We start from the raw sequence: 20,104 nt of genomic DNA, 5'->3' as shown, positions 1-20,104 counted from the left end.
GACCAACCTGATTGCCTTCTATGATGAGATAACTGGCTCTGTGGATATGGGGAAAGCACTGGACATGATGTACCTTGATTTAGCAAAGCTTTTGATACAGTCTCCCACAGTATTCTTGCCATCATGTTAAAGTATGGATTGGATGAATGGACTGTAAGGTGGATAGAAAGCTGTCTAGATTGTTGGGCTCAACGGGTAGTGATCAACAGTTTGATGTCTAGTTGGTAGCTGATATCAACCAGAGTGCCCTAGGGGTCGGTCCTGGGACCAGTTTTGTTCAACATCTTCATTAATGATCTGGATGATGGGATTAATTGCACCCTCAGAAAGTTTGCAGATGACACGAAGTTGTGGGGAGAGGTAGATATGCTGGAGGTTAGGGATAGGGTCGAGAGTGACCTAGACAAACTGGAAGATTGGGCCAAAAGAAATCTGATGAGGTTCAACAAGGACAAGTGCAGAGTCCTGCACTTAGGAAGGAAGAATCCCATGCACCGCTACAGGCGGGGGGCCGACTGGCTAAGCAGTAGTTCTGCAGAAGAGGACCTGGGGATTACAGTGGACGACAAGCTGGATATGAGTCAACAGTGTGCCCTTGTTGCCAAGAAGGCCAACGGCATATTGGGCTGCATTAGTAGGAGCATTGCCAGCAGATCGAGGGAAGTGATTATTCTCCTCTATTGGACACTGGTGAGGCCACACCTGGAGTATTGCGTCCAGTTTTGGTTCCCCTGCTACAGAAAGGATGTGGAAAAATTGGAGAGAGTCCAGCGAAGGACAACAAAAATGATTAGAGGGCTGGGGCACATGACTTACGAGGAGAGGCTGAGGGAACTGGGCTTGTTTAGTCTGCAGAAGAGAAGAGTGAGGGAGGATTTTATAGCAGCCTTCAACTACCTGAAGGCGGGTTCCAAAGAGGATGGAGCTAGGCTGTTCTCAGTGGTGGCAGATGACAGAACAAGAAGCAATGGTCTCATAGCGGCATACACGTATGTGGTCCAAAATGCGTGGCTCCGCCTCAGGCCTCTGCAGGGGGGCTTATGTCCCTAACCGGCACAGCATGGTCCATGGGTGAGAGTGATCTTCATAGTGCTGGCTTGGCCGCACCAGCATTGGTACCGCATGCTGTTGGATGTTTCAGTGGTGACTCTGTTCCAACTGCCACACAGGCTGTCCTAAAATCACAGCAGTCTTCTGCATCTGAACCTGGCAGCGCTGCACCTGATGGTTTGGCTGCTGCATGGTTGAACGAGCAGGAGCAGCAGTGCTTGGCTGATGTCCAGCAGATTCTGTTGGGAATTAGAAAGCCCTCTACTGGGGCGACCTCACTGGCCAAGTGGAAGCGGCTCACCTGTTGGACCTTGGATAAAGGTCTCCAGCCTGAGTTAGCCTCGTTGCAGCTGATTTTAGACTGTCTTCTGCATCTCCAGCTCTAGGGCCTGTCCCTTTCATCCATCAATGTCCACTTGGCGATAATCTCGGTCTTCAATCCGCCGCTCAAGGGTAGGTCAGTTTTCGCTCAGGATATGATGGCCAGATTCCTCAAGGGCTTTGAGTGCCTCTACCTACACGTCAAGGACCCTGTCATAAACAGTTAGTTAAGGGTTAAGGTTTTTGTCTACCTGTAAAGGGTTAACAAGCAGTACCTATGGACACCTGACCAGAGGACCAATGAGGGACAAGATATTTTCAAATCCCTGTGGAGGGAAGTTTTTTTTTCCCTGTTCTTTGTTTTCTTGGAGAGTCTCTCTTGGGAATTAAGAGAGTCCAGACATCTTAATCAAGTCCTCCCAGGTTTCTGCAATAAATTCTTCTATTCAAGCTAGTGAGTATTAGCAAGGAACTAGTATTCTTATACTTTTATTTCTGTATTTGCAATTCTGTGTTTTGCTATAGAATTTCTTTAATTCTGTACTGTTATTGCTTTTACTGAGAAAGAAAGGAGGGGGAATTCTCTCCAGAGATTGATAAGTTTAGACCCTGTATATTGTTCCATCTTGGTTACAGAGACAGTGACTTTCTTTTTAATTCTTTAATAAATTCTTTTCTATTAAGGACTTGGTTGGTCTTTCCTTGGGTGGATTCTCAGGGAAAGGAGAGGAGGGAGGTATCCCTCTGTAGTTGGATCCTGGTATCTCTCCTAGGAAAAGGGAGGGAGGAGGAAGCAGGGGGGTATGGTTTATTTCTCCTGGGTGTAAGAACTCCATGGATTTGGGGTTCTTGGGATCCCCAAGGATTTTGGGGAAGGACTGTGTCCCAATCCACGTACCTGATTGGGTGGTGGCAGCTTTACCAGATCTAAACTAGGATTTTAGTTTAGAAGAAGGATTCATGCAGGTCCCCATATTGGAACCCAACAGCTCTAAGTGGGGGTGAGACCTATGACAGACCCCATTCTTCTTTGGGACTTGAACCTGGTGTTGTCGCAGCTCACTGGTCCTCCTTTCGAGCCTTTGGCTTCCTGTTCTCTCCTCCTGTCCTGAAAGTTTGCGTTCCTGGACATGGTGACTTCGGCCTGTCGAGTCCTGAGATTGGGGCGCTCACCTTGGAACCGCCTTATGCAGTCTTCTACAAGGACAAGATCCAGCTGAGACTGCACGCGGCTTTCCTGCCCAGGATGGTCTCTCAGTTTCATTCAAGCCAGGACATTTACTTACCGGTCTTCTTTCCAAAGCCCCATAAATCAGAGAAGGAGCATAGATTGCATGCCTTGGACGGTAGGGGTGCTCTAGCCTTCTACATCGACAGGACCAAGCCATTCCGCAAGTCAACACAATTGTTCGTTGCAGTGGTTGACAGGATGAAAGGTCACCCTGTATCCGCTAAAAGAATTTCTACTTGGATCACTGCCTGCATTCGCTCCTGCTATGATCAAGTGAAGGTGCGGCCCGTGGTGATTGTCACCACCCACTTGACCATGGCGCAGGCCTCTTTGGCAGCTTTTCTGGCCAAGGTGCCTATCCAGGACATCTGCAGGGTGGCCACCTGTTCATCCGTCCATACATTTACATCCCACTACGCACTTACCCAGCAGGCCTGGGACGATGCTGGCTTTGGTAGGGCAGTACTGCAAGCCGCTTAGTTGTGAACTCCGAGCCCACCTCCATAGATACTGCTTGTGAGTCACCTAGAACGGAATCGACATGAGCAAGCACTCGAAGAAGAAAAAATAGTTACCTACCTTTTGTAACTATTTTTCTTCAATGTGGTGTTTGTGTCCATTCCGTTACCCACCCTCCTACTCCTCTGTCGGAGTTGCTGGTAAGAAGGAACTGAGAGTGCATAGGGACGGAGGCGCCTAATATACCGATACATGAGCATGACACTCAAAGGTGCGCCCCAGCCAGCCCTCCAGAAATCGCTAAGGCAAATGTCTCCGACAACTATGCACAAGTGAAATGGGCATGAGCAACACATCTCGAAGAACAACAGTTACAAAAGGTAGGTAACTGTATTTTTTCCCGTTGTGTGAACCCAATCTCAAAGCCAAATTAATTATTGGTCAGAGTAGCACTTCTTAATCCCTACTGTGGTATGGCAGGGAAATGGTTTGTAATAAATTATTGTGAATCTGACATATATTTCACATTTTCAGGTCTCCGCCAGGACTGTGCTTCAAGTTCTGCTTCAGTGTCCCGTCGCAGTTCCAGTGCTTCCCTTCACTCTCTGAGGAGAGGCACCTATAGTGACCAAGAGTTTGATACATATAGTCTGGAGGATGAGGATGATTATGATTGTTCGCTATCCTATCGTAGTGCTCATAGGTACTCGCCATCTCCTCTCAGCTCCCCCCGTTGCCAATCCCCTTCTTCAGGTGCAGATTACAGCAGGACAACAACCTCACGAATTCGACCCCCAAGGAGAGCTGTGCAGAGTCCAATGCAAGACCCACTAAAATACACAAATAACGAAGGTAGGCTGGCTGTAAACTTTACGATACTATGTATTAAAAATAGCTTGGAAATGATTTAGGGAAAGATTAGCTGTTTCATGGAAACCACTCCTGCAATTGGTTATGTTTGCTCTGTTTATTATTATTTTGAATTAAAATGGTAGTGTGCAATTTCCTAGGAATAGATTAAACAATGAAGGCAATTTGATTACTGTATAATATACATTCTATTGGAAATTCATATTTCAGAGGAAATGCGCCACAGCATGCCTAACCTAGGTAGGACAAGCCTTCGCTCACTGGAATCTGTAAGAAGCAGTCGGAGTCTGGAATCAGATTTGCAGGTGCCCAGCAGCCGACTTTCCAGAATTCAGCAACCATCAACAAGTCAGTTCACTTTATCATTTTAAAAATGAAGTGGCAAAATTATTATTTTTGTTCTTAGTTAAACTTAATTTGCCTGACTGCAGCTTTGAGGCTCTTAAAAGGCCCAGCATCCTAAAATATTCTTGGGACAGACTTGGACTCCCTCAGGGAACTGATGGGCAGGATTCCCTGGGAGGCTAATATGAGGGGGAAAGGAGTCCAGGAGAGCTGACTGTATTTTAAAGAAGCCTTATTGAGGGTGCAGGAACAAACCATTCCAATGTGCAGAAAGAATAGCAAATATGGCAGGTGACCAGCTTGGCTTAACAGAGAAATCTTCGGTGAGCTTAAACATAGAAAGGAAGCTTTCAAGGGGTGGAAACTTGTACAGATGACCAGGGAGGAATATAAAAATATTGCTCGAGCATGCAGGGATGTAATCAGGAAGGCCAAAGCACAACTGGAGTTGTAGCTAGGAAGGGATGTGAAGGATAACAAGAATGGTTTTTACAGGTACGTTAGTAACAAGGTCAGGGAAAGTGTGGGACCTTACTGAATGAGGGAAGCAACCTAGTGACAGATGATGTGGAAAAAGCTGAAGTACTCAATGTTCTTTTGCTTCAGTCTTCACAGACAACGTCAGCTCCCAGACTGCTGCACTGGGTAGGACAGTATTGGGAGGAGGTGAGCAGCCCTCAGTGGCAAAAGAACGGATTAAGGACTATTTAGAAAAGCTGGACATGCACAAGTCAATGGGTCTGCTAATGCATCCAAGGGTGCTGAGGGAATTGGCTGATGTGATTGCAGAGCCATTGGCCATTATCTTTGAAAACTCGTGGCGATTGGGGGAGGTCCTGGACAATTGGAAAAGGGCAAATATAATGCCTACCTTTAAAAAGGGGAAGAAGGAGAACCCGGAGAACTACATACTGGTGAACCTGACCTCCAGTCCCTGGAAAAATCATGGAGCAGGTCCTCAAGGAATCCATTTTGAAGCACTCGGGGGAGAGGAAGGTGATCAGCAACAGTCAACATGGATTCACCAAGGGCAAGTCATGCCTGACCAACCTGATTGCCTTCTTTGATGAGATAACTGACTCTGTGGATATGGGGAAAGCACTGAACATGATATATCTTGATTTAGCAAAGCTTTTGATACCATCTCCCACAGTATTCTTGCCAGCAAGTTAAAGAACTATGGATTGGATGAATGGACTATAAGGTGGATAGAAAGCTGGCTAGATCATCGTGCTCAACGGGTAGTGATCAATGGCTTGATGTCTAGCTGGCATTGGGACTGGTCCTTGGGCTGCTTTTGTTCAACATCTTCATTAATGATCTGAATGATGGGATGGATTGCACCCTCAGAAAGTTCACAGATGACGTTAAGCTGTGGGGGAGAGGTAGATATGCTAGACGATAGGGACAGGGTCCAGAGTGACCTAGACAAATTGGAGGATTGGGGCCAAAAGAAATCTGATGAGGTTCAACAAGGACAAGTGCAGAGTCCTGCACTTAGGACAGAAGAATCCCATGCGCTGCTACAGGCTAGGGGCCGAATGGCTAGGCAGCAGTTCTGCAGAAAAGGACGTAGGGGTAACAGTGAACGAGAAGCTGGATGAGAGTCAACAGTGCGCCCTTGTTGCCAAGAAGGCTAATGGCTTCTTGGGCTTTATTAGTAGGAGCATTGCCACCAGATCGAGGGAAGTGATTATTTCCCTCTATTTGGCACTTGTGAGGCCACATCTGGAGTATTGCGTCTGAAGTTTGGGCCGCCAACTTCACGAAGGATGTGGACAAATTGGAGAGAGTCCAGTGGAGGTCAACAAAAATCATTAGGGCACAAGACTTATGAGGAGAGGCTGAGGGAACTGGGCTTGTTTAGTCTGAAGAAGAGAAGAATGAGGGGGGATTTGATAGCAACCTTCAACTACCTGAAGGGGGGTTCCAAAGAGGATGGAGCTAGGCTGTTCCCAGTGATGGCAGATGACAGAACAAGGAGCAATGGTCTTAAGTTGCAGTGGGGAAGGTCTAGGTTGCATATTATGGAAAACTATTTTATTAGGAGGGTGGTGAAGCACTGGAATGGGTTACCTAGGGAGGTGGTGGAATCTCCTTCCTTGAAAACATCTAAGGTCAGGCTTGACAAAGCCCTGGCTGGGATGATTTAGTTGGTGTTAGTCCTGCTTTGAGCAGGGGGTTGGACTAGATGACCTTCTGAGGTCTCTTCCAACTCTAATCTTCTATGATTCTATGACAGTATTGCTAACTTATTTCTTTTTTTCTCTCTCTCTCTCTCCCATGGGGGGCCACCCCTCCCTTCACATCTAGGTCTGGCTTGCAATAAGCTCAGGTATTCCTCTAGTGCTGGCCAGTCTCCCTTAACAGTCCGACAGCCAATGAAAGCAGGGTCATGCACAAACTCTCTGTTGACATCAAGGCAGCCACTAAAAGCTTCCAGTTACACCACTCCTGCAAGTGGAGTCCGAAAGCCACAGTCTTCAACTCTCAGTCCAGGGTCTTCTAATAGCAGTTCTTCCACTGCGAGAAGCAGTAGTATGGCCACTGGAGCCAAAAATTCACCTGTTAAAGTACGAACATCTGTTGGAGGAACTTCTACTCCGAAGAGCAAACTGATACAGCCATCCAAGAGGTAAGATCTTGAAATGAATATAAAAAAATTAAATGCACCTTAACAAATTTTGCCAACAATATTGACATCTGTGATGGTTGAAGTGCATTTCACATCTGTAAAGTAATTGTGTAAAAATGGTGTTCACCTCTGTCAGGGTTCCCTCCCCACTCTGAACTTTAGGGTACAGACGTGGGGACCCGAATGAAGACCCCCTAAGCTTATTTCTACCAGCTTAGGTTAAAAACTCCCCAAGGCACAAATCCTTCCTTGTACCTTGGATTAGGTAACACTGCCACCACCAAGTGATTTAAAGAAACATTTAGGGAGGGCCACTTGGAGCCCTACCTTCCCCAAATATCCCCCTAAGCCCCTACATCCCTTTTCCTGGGCAGGCTTGAGAATAATCTCCTCACCAATTGCTACAGGTGAAACAGACCCAAACCCTTGGATGTTAAAACAATGAAAAATTAATCAGGTTCTTAGAAGAATTTTAATTAAAGAAAAGGTAAAAGAATTAACTCTGTAAAATCAGGATGGTGAGTACTTTACAGAATAACAAAAGACTCAAGAACACAGAGGATCTCACCTCCAGGCAAAACCTTAAAGTTACAAAACCAGGTATAAACCTCCCTCTTAGACAAGGAAATCACAAGCCAAAATAAAAGGAAGCTAACACATTCCTTCGCTAGTACTTACTAATACTAATGGAGATGGATTGCTTGCTTTCTTGATCTGTCTCCAGCAAGCACACAGAACAGACAGACAAAGAACAGACAAAACAAAGCCTTTTTTCCTCCCCAGATTTGAAAGTATCTTGTCCCCTTATTGGTCCTTTTGGTCAGGTGCCAGGTAGGTTACCTGAGCTTCTTAACCCTTTACAGGTAAAAGGATTTTGTGCCTCTGGCCTTAAGGGATTTTATAGTACTGTATACAAAAAGGTGGTTACCCTTCCCTTTATATTTGACAACCTCAGATGCATTTTAACAATACTTATTAAACTCCTCAGTTGGGTCAAAGTGACTTTTAAAGCACAAACTAGAAAACATAGCTTGACTTCCAGATCCCAGACTTTATCTAGATTAGTGTATCTCAATCAATCATAGGTTCTCCTTGAAGCCATTTTAGTTTAAATAGTTGCAGCTGGAATTTGTAAGTTGGTCACTAAATCTCTATGCCTCAGAGGAAAAAACCTATGTATTTACTGATAAATATAGTGCCATTGACATGCATCATATTGCTTTACAGAATTATAAAGTGTTCTAATACTTTGAGAGCTTTAAATGAAAGGCTCTATAGAATTGCAAAGCATTTAACAAAGGGCGGGTAAGGAAAACAGAGCCCCAGAGAAATTCTCTGGAGAGGAGGATGGTTCGTTGGTTAGGGGACTAACCTGGCACTTAGGGAATTGAGCCAAGCTTTCCTGCTCTGCCACAGACTTCCTGTGTGACCTCGCCCAAGTCATTCTGTTTCTCTGCCTCAATTCACCATCTTTAAAATTGGAATGTCTATTTCCTGATTTCCCTTAATGCTTTAACTCAGAGGTACATTGTGGGGTGGAAATGAGGGCTATTAAGTACCTCAAATAGCTGATGTCCAGATAAGTAGCAAAGAATATGGTAATTCGGATAAAGATAACAGCTAGATTTTGACTTTGCATATGTGCCTGTGCAGGGGAGTAAGAATCCCCTCATACACCTGCAAGTTGGAAAAGAAAGAGTGACGCCTTGCCTCTGCTCTCACCATACTGGCCAGTACAGCTGAGCCAGCATGGTGAACCATAATTTTGCTGTTGGCATAGGCTAACAAAATACCTATACCCAACTTCCCCCATGCCACTAGCAAGGGGGAAGCTGGGAGGGAGTTGTCTGAAGTAGCCTCTTCCAAGATTACTACTGGGATAGGGCAGCTTATGCACCACCTCTTACTCAGGGCTGTATCCAAAAGCAAAATCTAGCCATGAGGTAATAGAAGAATTCAGGTGGGTGGAATTAAACTTTAAAAAAGAAAATGAAATTTGGTCAATTTGACAATACTCACTCCTCCCTCAAAAAATGCACTGAGATTACTAATGTTCCCGACCGACTAGAGGTCTTGTCTGTTTCCTCAAAGACTACACCAACAGCATGGTGCCCAAGAATCTTTCTGGAGAACTACTTCATTTGATAGTTAGATGGAAGAGTTGCACTTGCTGAATCACTTGTATTACTTCTACTGCCTTTTTGTAAATCTTAGGGTAGGTCTATACTTACCCGCCGGGTTGACGCGTAGAGTTCGACTTCTCGGAGTTCGAACTCCGAACGCGCTCCCGTCGACTCAGGAACTCCACCACCGCGAACGGCGGTGGCGGAGTCAACGGGGAAGCCGCGGACTTCGATCCCGCGGCGTCTGGACAGGTAGGCAGTTCGAACTAAGGTAGTTCGACTTCAGCTACGCTATTTGCGTAGCTGAAGTCGCGTACCTTAGTTCGAAACCCCCCCCCCCCCAGTGTAGACCAGGCCTTAGAGTTCAAAAAATATTTTGACCAGGCCTGACCTTGCTTAGCTTGCAAGGTCTGAGGCTCTTGACTAAGGTATGACTGCAAATCAAAAAACAGATAATCTACTTGTTCACCTGTCGGGGTTCCTTCCCCACTCTGAACTCTAGGGTACAGATGTGGGGACCCGCATGAAAGATCCCCTAAGCTTATTTACCAGCTTAGGTTAACAGTAAGCTGCTACCACCAAGCGTGTTCCAAATCTTAGGGGAGAGCCACTTGGAACTCTGCCTTCCCCCAAATATTTCCCAAGTCCTTAACCTCCCCTTTCCTGGGCAGATTTGAGACTAATTCCTCCCCCCAAAGTCCTTACACCCCTTTTCCTGGGTAGGCTTGAGAGTATACCCTCACCAGTTAGTTCTGGTGAACACAGATCCAAAACCCTTGGATCTTAAAACAATGAAAAATCAATCAGGTTCTTAAAAGAAGGATTTTATTAAAAGGTAAAATTTCCATCCTGATTTTACAGAAATAAACAACTTTACAGGATAATCAGATTCAAAGTTACAGCAAAACAGGGATAAACCTCCCTCTAGCAAAGGAACATTTACAAGTTGAGAAAACAAAAATAAAACTAACCCGCCTTGCCTGGCTGTTAGTTACAAATTTGAAATATGAGAGACTTGTGCAGAAAGATTTGGAGAGCATGGATTGATGTCCGGTCCCAAGAGCGAACACCACCTAAAAGAGCACAAACAGCAGCCTTTCCCTCCCTTCCCCCCCACCCCCCGCAAGATTTGAAAGTATCTTAGAATCATAGAACATTAGGGTTGGAAGGGACCTCAGGAGGTCATCTAGTCCAACCCCCTGCTCAAAGCAGGACCAGTTCCCAACTAAATCATCCCAGCCAGAGCTTTGTCAAGCCTGACCTTAAAACCTCTAAAGAAGGAGATTCCACCACCTCCCTAGGCAACCCATTCCAGTGCTTCACCCCCCTCCTAGTGAAAAGTGTCCCCTTATTGGTCCTTTGGGTCAGGTGTCAGCCAGGTTATCTGAGCTTCTTAACCCTTTACAGGTAAAAGGATTTTGGTGCCTCTGGCCAGGAGGGATTTTATAGAATTGTATACAGGAGGGTTGTTACCAGGTGTGAGCTGGAGCCGGTTCGCACGGGTTCACGCGAACCCGTTGTTAAATTTAGAAGCGGTTTTAGAACCGCTTGTTAACTGGCTTCCCTGCGAGGGAAGCTTTGATGGGCTCTGCCTGGGAAGCCTGTAATTCCTCCTCCCGGCCGCCGGGGGGGCGCTGCGCTGTGCTGTGAGAGCCATGTGAGCTGCCTCCTGGCCCTGTTGCTGCTCCTGCTCTTTGGACCTCTGGCCCTGGGGCTCCGGCTGCGTCCTGCTGCTCCCAGCCGCTCCCCCCTGTGTGAGTATCTGCGCCCCTCCCCCGCCTTCCCTGCCCCCAGCCAGCCCCAGCCGCCCCCTGCCCGCCCCTGCCCCCAGCCCCTGCCCGCCCCTGCCGCCCCCAGCCCCTGCCAGCCCCAGCCGCCCCCAGCCCCTGCCAGCCCCAGCCGCCCCCAGCCCCTGCCAGCCCCAGCCAGCCCCTGCCCCCAGCCAGCCCCAGCCCGCCCCTGCCCCCAGCCGCCCCCTGCCCCTGCCCCCAGCCCGCCCCTGCCGCCAGCCCCTGCCCCCAGCCAGCCCCAGCCACCCCCTGCCCCCAGCCACCCGCAGCCAGCCCCTGCCCCCAGCCAGCCCCCTGCCCCCAGCCAGCCCCCTGCCTGCAGCCAGCCCCTGCCCACAGCCAGCCCCCTGCCAGCCCCTGCCCCCTGCCAGCCCCTGCCCCCTGCCAGCCCCTACCCGCAGCCAGCCCCCAGCCAGCCCCTGCCCCCAGCCAGCCCCCAGCCAGCCCCCTGCCTGCAGCCAGCCCCTGCCCCACCCCCTGCCCCCAGCCAGCCCCTGCCCCCAGCCAGCCCCTGCCCCCAGCCAGCCCCTGCCTGCAGCCGCCCCCAGCCAGCCCCTGCCCGCAGCCACCCCCTGCCCCCCGCCGCCCCCTGCCCCCAGCCGCCCTCTGCCCCCAGCCAGCCCCCTGCCCCCAGCCACCCCCTGCCCCCAGCCAGCCCCAGCCAGCCCCTGTCCCCAGCCCCAGCCAGCCCCTGTCCCCAGCCCCAGCCACCCCCTGCCCCCAGCCAGCCCCTTGCCCCCAGCCAGCCCCTTGCCCCCAGCCACCCCCCTGCCCCCAGCCACCCCCCTGCCTGCAGCCAGCCCCTGCCCACAGCCACCCCCTGCCCCACCCCCTGCCCACAGCCGCCCTCTGCCCCCAGCCAGCCCCCGCCCCCAGCCAGCCCCTGCCCCCGCCACCCTCTGCCCACAGCCAGCCCCTGCCTGCAGCCCCTGCCACAGCCACCCCCTGCCTGCAGCCAGCCTCTGCCCACAGCCGCCCGCAGCCACCCCCTGCCCACAGCCACCCGCAGCCCGCCCGTCTGCATCACCTGCCCACAGCCAGCCCGTGTCACTCCCTGCCTCCAGCTAGCCCTGCCCCACGCCCCTATCTGCAGCCAGCCCCACATCCACTGGTGCCCTGCAGTTCCCAGGGCAGTAACCCTGCACACGTGCTTTAATGAGGGGGGGGCAGGGAGCAGCTGGGACCCACACATGTGCACACCCTAGAGTGACCAGACAGCAAATGTGAAAAATCAGGATGGGGGTGAGGGGTAATAGGAGCCTATATAAGAAAAAGACCCAAAAATTGAGACTGTCCCTGATCACCACCCACACATGTGAAACGGAGCTCATTTCTAGTTCAGCCCCATCTTTTTAAAAAAGAACTTTAGGTAGGGTTAAAATACATCTGTATTTTCCTGGACATGTCAGGCTTTTCGGTTCTTAATCACCTCCTGGGAAAATATGGACGTATGGTAACCCTATTGGTACAAAAAATACATGCTGTCGCACACATCCCTTAAATCAGAACTTTTTATAGGGAACCCGTTGTTAAATCAGAACTTTTTATAGGGAACCCGTTGTTAAGATTTTGGCAGCTCATCACTGGTTGTTACCCTTCCCTTTATAGTTATGACATCACCACTGAAGAGGGATTTGAAAAGTAGAGCTGACTGAAAATATTTTAACTAGGGCTATCGATTAATTGCAGTTAACTCACGCAATTAACTCAAAAAAATTAATCACAGTTTTAATTGCACTGTTAAACAATAGAATTATTAATTGAAATTTACTAAATATTTTGGATGTTTTTCTACATTTTCATATATAATTCGGTGTTGTAATAAAAAATATATACTGTGATTTCAATTACAAATATTTGCACTGTAAAAATGAGTATTTTTAATTCACCTCATACAAGTACTATAGTGCAATCTCTTTGTTGTGAAAGTGCAACTTACAAATGTTTGTTTTTTTGTTACATAACTACACTCAAAAACAAAACAATGTAAAACTTCAGTCCTACTTCTTGTTCAGCTGATCGCTAAGACAAACAAGTTTGTTTACATTTACAGGAGATCATGCTGCCCTCTTCTTATTTACAATGTCACCAGAAAGTGAGAACAGCCACTTGCATGGCACTTTTGTAGCCAGCATTGCAAGGTATTTATGTGCCAGATATGCTAAACATTTGTATGCCCCTTCATGCTTTGGCCATCATTCCAGAGGACATGCTTCCACGCTAGTTAAAAAAATAATGCGTTAATTAAATTTGTGACTGAACTCTTTTGGGGAGAATTGTATGTCCCCTGCTCTGTTTTACCCGCATTCTGCCATATATTTCATGTTATAGCATTCTCGGATGATGACACGTGTTGTTCATTTTAAGAACACTGTCACTGCAGATTTGACAGAACACAAAGGTGGTACCAATGTGAGATTTCTAAAGATAGCTACAGCACTCAACCCAAGGTTTAAGAATCTGAAGTGCCTGCCAAAATCTGAGAGAGATGAGGTGTAGAGCATGCTTTCAGAAGTCTTAAAAGAGCAACACTACAATGCAGAAACTACAGAACCTGAACCACCAAAAAAGAAAATCAACCTTCTGCTGGTGGCATCTGACTCAGATAATGAAAATGAACATGCATCAATCTGCACTTCTTTGGATTCTTATTGAGCAGAACCTGTCATCAGCATGGACTCTTGTCCACTGGAATGGTGGTTGAAGTATGAAGGCACATATGAATCTTTAGTGCATCTGGCATGTAAATATCTTGCAATTCCGGCTACAACAGTGCCATGAGAACGCCTGTTCTCACTGGCAGGTGATATTGTCAGCAAGAACTGGGCAGTATTATCTCCTGCAAATGTAAACAAACTTGTTTGAGCAATTGGCTTAACAAGAAGTAGGACTGAGTAGACTTGCAGGCTCTAAAATTTTACATTATTTTATTTTTGAATGCAGGTTTTTTTGTACATAATTCTACATTTGTAAGTTCAACTTTCATGATAAAGAGATTGCACTACAGTACTTGTATTAGGTGAACTGAAAAATACTATTTGTTTTTTTACAGTGCAAATTCTTGTAATAAAAAATAAAGTGAGGTCTGTATACTTTGTATTCTGTGTTGTAATTGAAATCAATACATTTGAAAATGTAGAAAACATCCAAATATATTTAAATAAATGGTATTCTGTTATTAACAGTGCGATTAATCACAATTTTTTTTAATTGCTTGACAACCCTAATTTTAACAAATCTCTTTTGTACATATATGCCACTTGGGCAACTTCTTAAAGAGCCACACAACTGGGGGAAAGCAAGGGATATGTTTAATGCCTTAGAGCAGCTGGGCCCTAAATTTCACTATTAGCAATAATACAAAATGAGTGTGCATATTGTGTTGGGGGAAATAATATCTCCTGGCACCAAAAAGGTAAACAGGGAAGTCAGCTATTTGTCCTATTTCTGCCCAGGCAAATTTCCTTTTGAGTAGTAACCTGACAAATTCTCCTTACTAATTATTACTGCAGGGAGCAATGCTTGAGAGAATTCTATGGATGGCAGAAAATCAAATAGATTCTTCCTTCACTTTGTGATGAGACATAGTGACTTCAGTATTCAGTTGGAGTTGGGATCAGCTTAATTTACACATTTCACAGCCAGAGGTGAAATGATTTGCCGAGCATCACTGAGTCAGTGGCTAGAGCAAGGAAGAGAACCCAGATCTCTTTACTCCAAGCTATTCTATCCACTGACTAGACCACAACATTTCCCTGATGAAGGGTGCAGCTGGGGTCATTGCTAATGTGTTCTCTCCTCAGTGGAAAGCTCACATTTTTAAAATAGCTTTTTATCTTGGTTAAATGTAGGCCCTACATTAAAAATACTTTAACATTTAAAGTGCCTTCATAATCCTGTAAAGTGTTTCCTTCAAAACAAGTGCTGCAATGCTGGTAACTTTCTTACTTCTCTCCTGGTTTCCAGTGCCATTCTGTTCTTATTAACTAGGAGGGTATTAAAATCCAAAATAGCCTTTGGGTGGCCTGATTTCTCCATTATTCTGAATCTTTTGTAGCCATTTACGCCAGTGCAAAGTGGGTGTAAAATGCTACCATTCTGACCGAGTAGTGTTGTTCCCATTCTGCACTGGTGTAAATGGCTATATAAAGTATAGGGCAATGGATAGTCTGACCCCATGTCTCATAAGAACTCAGCTGGCAAGTTTCTGTGTTCGTAATCTTTCTCTCACATGAAGCAGAAATAGAATGGAGAATAGCATTCACATGAATGAAAACCAAAATACAGCTGGAACATTAAAATGGAATGTTATAAAATCTTAATTTATATAATTTAACCAGGGCCTCCATGTGTTCTGATCCTGCAGCTGTTGAAATTGCAACAGAATTCACCTCTTACCCCAAAATTGTTTAGGCTTTTAAAATTTCCTAGCTCTGACAGCATCTAAGGTAATCTTTCAATTGCAGCTGTGTAAAGCTATGCGGAGCTGACTTCCTGAAGTCTGCAGACAGGCTGACACAGCTCAGAAAGGTATAACTACATCCATTCATCTTAATGGGACTTACTTATTACTTCAGATTTTTGAAATACAGCTATGATGGCTGTGAAACCTAATTATGACAGCTATCTACAGGAACTAATCACAGCTTATCATTTTGATAGGAAGTCTGTCTGAATGTGCTTATCCCATAGTCCAAACCATCTCCCAGGCTTTCCTACCTGCCAAATCCTCAGTTGTCCTCCACACAGTTGACAAAACCTCAGACCTTGTCTGACATCTACAGGGTAGTTATACTTTGTCAATGTAAATCTGTGGCACATTGAAAATTTATGGTCTGAGTAAAATAAACTGAACTTATTCTCAAAAAACATACTGTAGGGGCTACTGTACTGATTATATTACCCAAGCTTATCCTTAAAGGGTAACTTGGGAGTTTTACTGTTGGTCTAATCCTTCTTCCACTGTAGCCAATGCGGAGTGCTTTTAAAAAATCCCAACCAAAGTAAAGTAACACTTCTGCCATGCCCCTACCCCGCAATTTCCTGGGTACTAGGCCTGCCCCAAAATCCCTGTTGGCTAATTTTTGAGACTTACAATTTTTAAAAAATGTGTCTTAAAAAATAGGCTTTTTTTCTCTACTGTTGTGAAGGAATTCACACCAACGAGAGAAACAATTAAATTAATCAGGGTCTGTGTGTGGGTAGAACAAATATTTTTCTCTGATACCTTTCAGTTGGTGATGTTACAAGTACAAATTAACCCACAATTGTCTGAATTTTGGTGTTGATAGAGGAGAAAATGAATAAGGACATGTTGTTCACCCCTTCACATTACACAAGCACCAGGGATCACCCAATGAAATTAATAGGCAGCAGTTTTAAAGCCAACAAAAGAAAGTACTATTTCACACAATGCACAGTCAACCTGTGGAACTTGTTGCTGGAGGTGTTGTGACGGCCAAACCATAACTGGGGTGAAAAAAAATTTAGGTAAGTTTATGGAAGATAAGTCCATCAATGGCTATTAGTCAAGATGATCAAGAGGGTTATCCTAAGTCTCTAACTGCCAGAATCTGGGACTGGATGATAAGGGGATCACTTGATTGCCTATTCTGTTCATTCCCTCTGAAGCATCTGGTACTGGCCAGAGGTAGATTTACAGTGAAACACAGGGTACCCCCAATGACAGCGGGGCACAGGGCTGGGCAGCTGTGGGGGAAGAAGTTTGGTCCTAATGGCTCCTGGGGCTCCTTCTGCAGGCTCTGCACCTCATCCTCCACCTCCTCCCCCAAGCATGCCACGTTCCTGCCCCTCCCTTCCCAGCACTACCCCCCCTCCCGCTGAGCAGCTGTTTGCTGGCACTCCAGGAGGGAGGAAGCGGAGAATAGGTGGGGTTGGGGCCTTGGGGAAGGGGGTGGAATTGGGGCAGGGCATAGCAAAGGCACCCCCACGACCCCAGCCTTCTGCACTGACTCCTGCACCCCCCTCACACAACCAGCCCCCTACCCTCTCTGACTACTGCACCCTCCCCCCACATGCAACCCCCACACCAAATGAGACCTGCCCCAGCCCTGAGCCCCCTCCTGCACCCTAACTCCTGGCCAGACCCTGCACCCCAACCTCCTGCTACACCCTAACTTCCTCCCAGACCCTGCACCCCCACTCCCGCACCCTAAGTCCTGGTCAGACTCCACATCCCAATGTTTTTTTACATTTTTTTTTTTTTTATAAAGCACTCTTATCCAAAGTGCTTTACAATAGTTCGCTAACGGTACAAACAGTATTTGGAAAGATCATTAAGTGGTCAGGTGAGACCCTCAGTGATTTTCAAGTGGTCTGTGGAAAAATAAGTTAAGACTACAAAAACAATCAAGGTACTTCACTTTATTTTCATTTACTTCTTATTACTTATAGGAGGAGAATGAAGGAAAAAAATGAAAAATGGGGGTGGGGGGAGATAAGAGAGAGTGTTCTTTTTTGGCTGCGTCCCAAGGAAGGGCCCCAAAAATGAAGCTGAGCACAGGGCCCCACTAACTTTAAATCTGCCACTGGTACTGGCCCCTGTTGAAAGACAAGCTACTGGGCTAGATGGACCATGGCTGCTATTATGTCTACCTTTAAAGCCTTTTTCAACATTACCTGAGCCTGCTGCAGAGTTTCCTGTCTCTTGCACTAGCATGCCACAGAACACGAGACTGGCTTTAATAGTTGGTATTCATGGATGAGAGTGTAACATGGAACTATGGACTGTAAGACATGACTGTAGGGCAGGTGCTAAAATTATGTGATAAATGGATTTTGTAAAAGCAAAAATATTAGCATTCAGTCTCAAGGCTTAGAGCACTAATATGTTTCTTATGCTTTAATGAGCATTTCATTTCTTGCGGGTTTTTTTTAAAATGTACCCCAATGCATCAGGCTGTCTGATGTGTTGGCTTTTTTGTGTTTTTAAAATAGATTTCCTCAGTCAGCAAAGACCAGTCAGACAACAGCTGATGATTCCTGGAAGGATGGGTGTTACTAAGCCAACCCAAAGAAGCTGATAAACTGTCAAACATCTGTATGAAGCATACCCCCAGCTGGCTGGGCATGAGAACATTATTTTAAAATACACCTTGCCCCAGACTCATCACATAGGACTGACCTGTATGTTTTCCTTATCTTTTGAATGCAAATTACCCCCTTCCCTTCATTTATTTTGCAAAGAGTTTGGTCTCTTACTGGTAGAAATAGACAACTTTTTCTTTACTGTGTTCCTACTGTTCAGAATATACTACTGAAGTCTGAAAAACATCAGATGAAGACTGGTTGACGCTAGCCTGTGTATCTCTAGTACGACTATCTACCAGATCAGCAGTGTGTTGTTGGAAGAGATGTTGACTTAGATACAATATGATCTGTTCATGGGAAAATGTGCTTGGAAGGGCATAGGTGGTAATGTCTGTGCTATCAAGAAATTTTAACCCACTGTATTTCCTTGTTGCTAAGCAGTGGTTTGGAGATTAGAGAAATAGTTGTATAGATGTTAGAAAATGAGGTTTGATTGTGTTTTTTAAATTCACCTGGTGTAATTAACTTTTGCCTGAAGTTCAAAGTTTTTTTTACTTGTTCCTGTATAGAATGTTTCTTCTCTGCTACTTTCTATTAATGTTTGTTCTAGAAGATGAAGCAGCTTTTTATAACTCGGTAGTACAGTTCAAAAAGACATTTGTATTAGTGTGTGCCTCACCAAGTGTAAGTTCACAAATGAAGTAGTACACAATATTTGTGTGGGTTTATGAACAGGCAGTCACACTTCAATGGGTGCTACTTAAAAACTGTCAAATTTCAGTATTTGCTGTGTTCCATAACTTCTCTAGGAAATACCAAACATTGGTAAGCTGAACTACTACAGGTGAGTCTGGTTCTGAATGGCCTCCCATTGTATACTGGAGAGAAGCTATTGCACCTGAAGTGATTCCCTCCGTGATCTACTTTACCCATTCAGTAACAATTGCCCTTTACTGGTTTTGTATAAAAAACTTTTTTACTGCATTTTTTCATACAAAGGAATCTGTTCAAAATGGGTCCCCGTCCTCAGCAAACTATGGAGGCCACTGATTCAATCATATTTTCTGAAATATGCACTGGTAATAGAACTCAGCCATGTTCTTTCTGCCATCAATGTGATTTGATATTGTAGTTTAATAAAAAATGTTAAGTTGCTGAAACTAGATATGCCTTTAACTACTGAACTTCATGGTAATATTTTTATAAAAAAGTTAATGGGCAGAGGGACAAAATATTCACTTTTAGATCTCAGTACTTAATTATTTTCAGAAACATGTAGGTTTACCACTACAGAACATTTTTACTGTCTATTATTTGCATTACAGGTTTCTATTTAGTAATTTCATGTAGGTAGATTAAAATTGATGCTACATTTACACTCACTCTGGAGCCTCAAATCAACTGGAATGTGATTTTAGAAAACTTTAAAGAAACACGAGTCCAGGTTATTTGCAAGGGAAAAGTCAACAAAATGGGGGCCTGGAATCATTCTCTCCTACTATTTTTGCAGGAATCAACCCTAATGGCAGAGTGTGATGACTGTGATAAACTTCAGAAGCATATAGCTTCCAAGGCCAGAAGGGATCATTGTGATAATCTTCTAGCCTGACAACCTGTAAACACAGGCAATAACACTTCCAAAATAATTCTGAGAGTATAGCTTTAGAAAAACACCCACTCTTAATTTTAAAAATCCATGATACTTGGTTAATTACTTTCACTGTTAAATGTGCACATTAGTTCCAGTCCAAATTTGCCTAGCTTCAATTTCCAGCCATTGGATGGTTATACATTTCTTTGCTAGATGGAAGAGACTTAAATATTTGTTTCTCCTGTAAATACTTGCACACTAATCAGATCACTCCTTAACCTTTTTTTTGTTAAACTCTAAGGAGCTCAGTTACTATAAAACAGCTTTTGTAATCCTCCAGTTATTCTTATGTGAACCCTCTCCAGTTTATCAACATTTTTGAATTGCAGACACATTATTAGAATCATAGAATATCAGGGTTGGAAGGGACCTCAGGAGGTCATCTAGTCCAACCCCCTGCTCAAAGGACCAATTCCCAACTAAATCATCCCAGCCAGGGCTTTGTCAAGCCTGACCTTAAAAACCTCTAAGGAAGGAGATTCCACCACCTCCCTAGGTAACCCATTCCAGTGCTTCACCACCCTCCTAGTGAAAAAAAGATTTTCCTAATATCCAACCTAAACCTCCCCCACTGCAACT

At 45.4% G+C, this 20,104-nt stretch overlaps 1 protein-coding gene across 1 annotated transcript in view; it reads left to right on the top strand.

Moving 5' to 3' along the window:
- Window positions 1-19,735, top strand: part of LOC123377740 (SLAIN motif-containing protein-like) — a 76,859-nt gene extending 57,124 nt beyond the window's left edge. The window contains 4 exon segments of the mRNA XM_045030968.1: window positions 3,596-3,913; window positions 4,142-4,279; window positions 6,590-6,911; window positions 17,782-19,735. Of these exon segments, the coding sequence (XP_044886903.1) occupies window positions 3,596-3,913; window positions 4,142-4,279; window positions 6,590-6,911; window positions 17,782-17,848 (845 nt within the window). The 3' untranslated portion in view covers window positions 17,849-19,735.
- The last annotated feature ends 369 nt before the right edge of the window (window positions 19,736-20,104 follow it).

The sequence above is a fragment of the Mauremys mutica genome, chromosome 9 (assembly GCF_020497125.1).
Source record: "Mauremys mutica isolate MM-2020 ecotype Southern chromosome 9, ASM2049712v1, whole genome shotgun sequence".
Lineage (NCBI taxonomy): Eukaryota > Metazoa > Chordata > Testudines > Geoemydidae > Mauremys > Mauremys mutica.
Note: the sequence above shows the minus strand (reverse complement) of the source record. Positions and strands in the feature narration are given on the sequence as shown.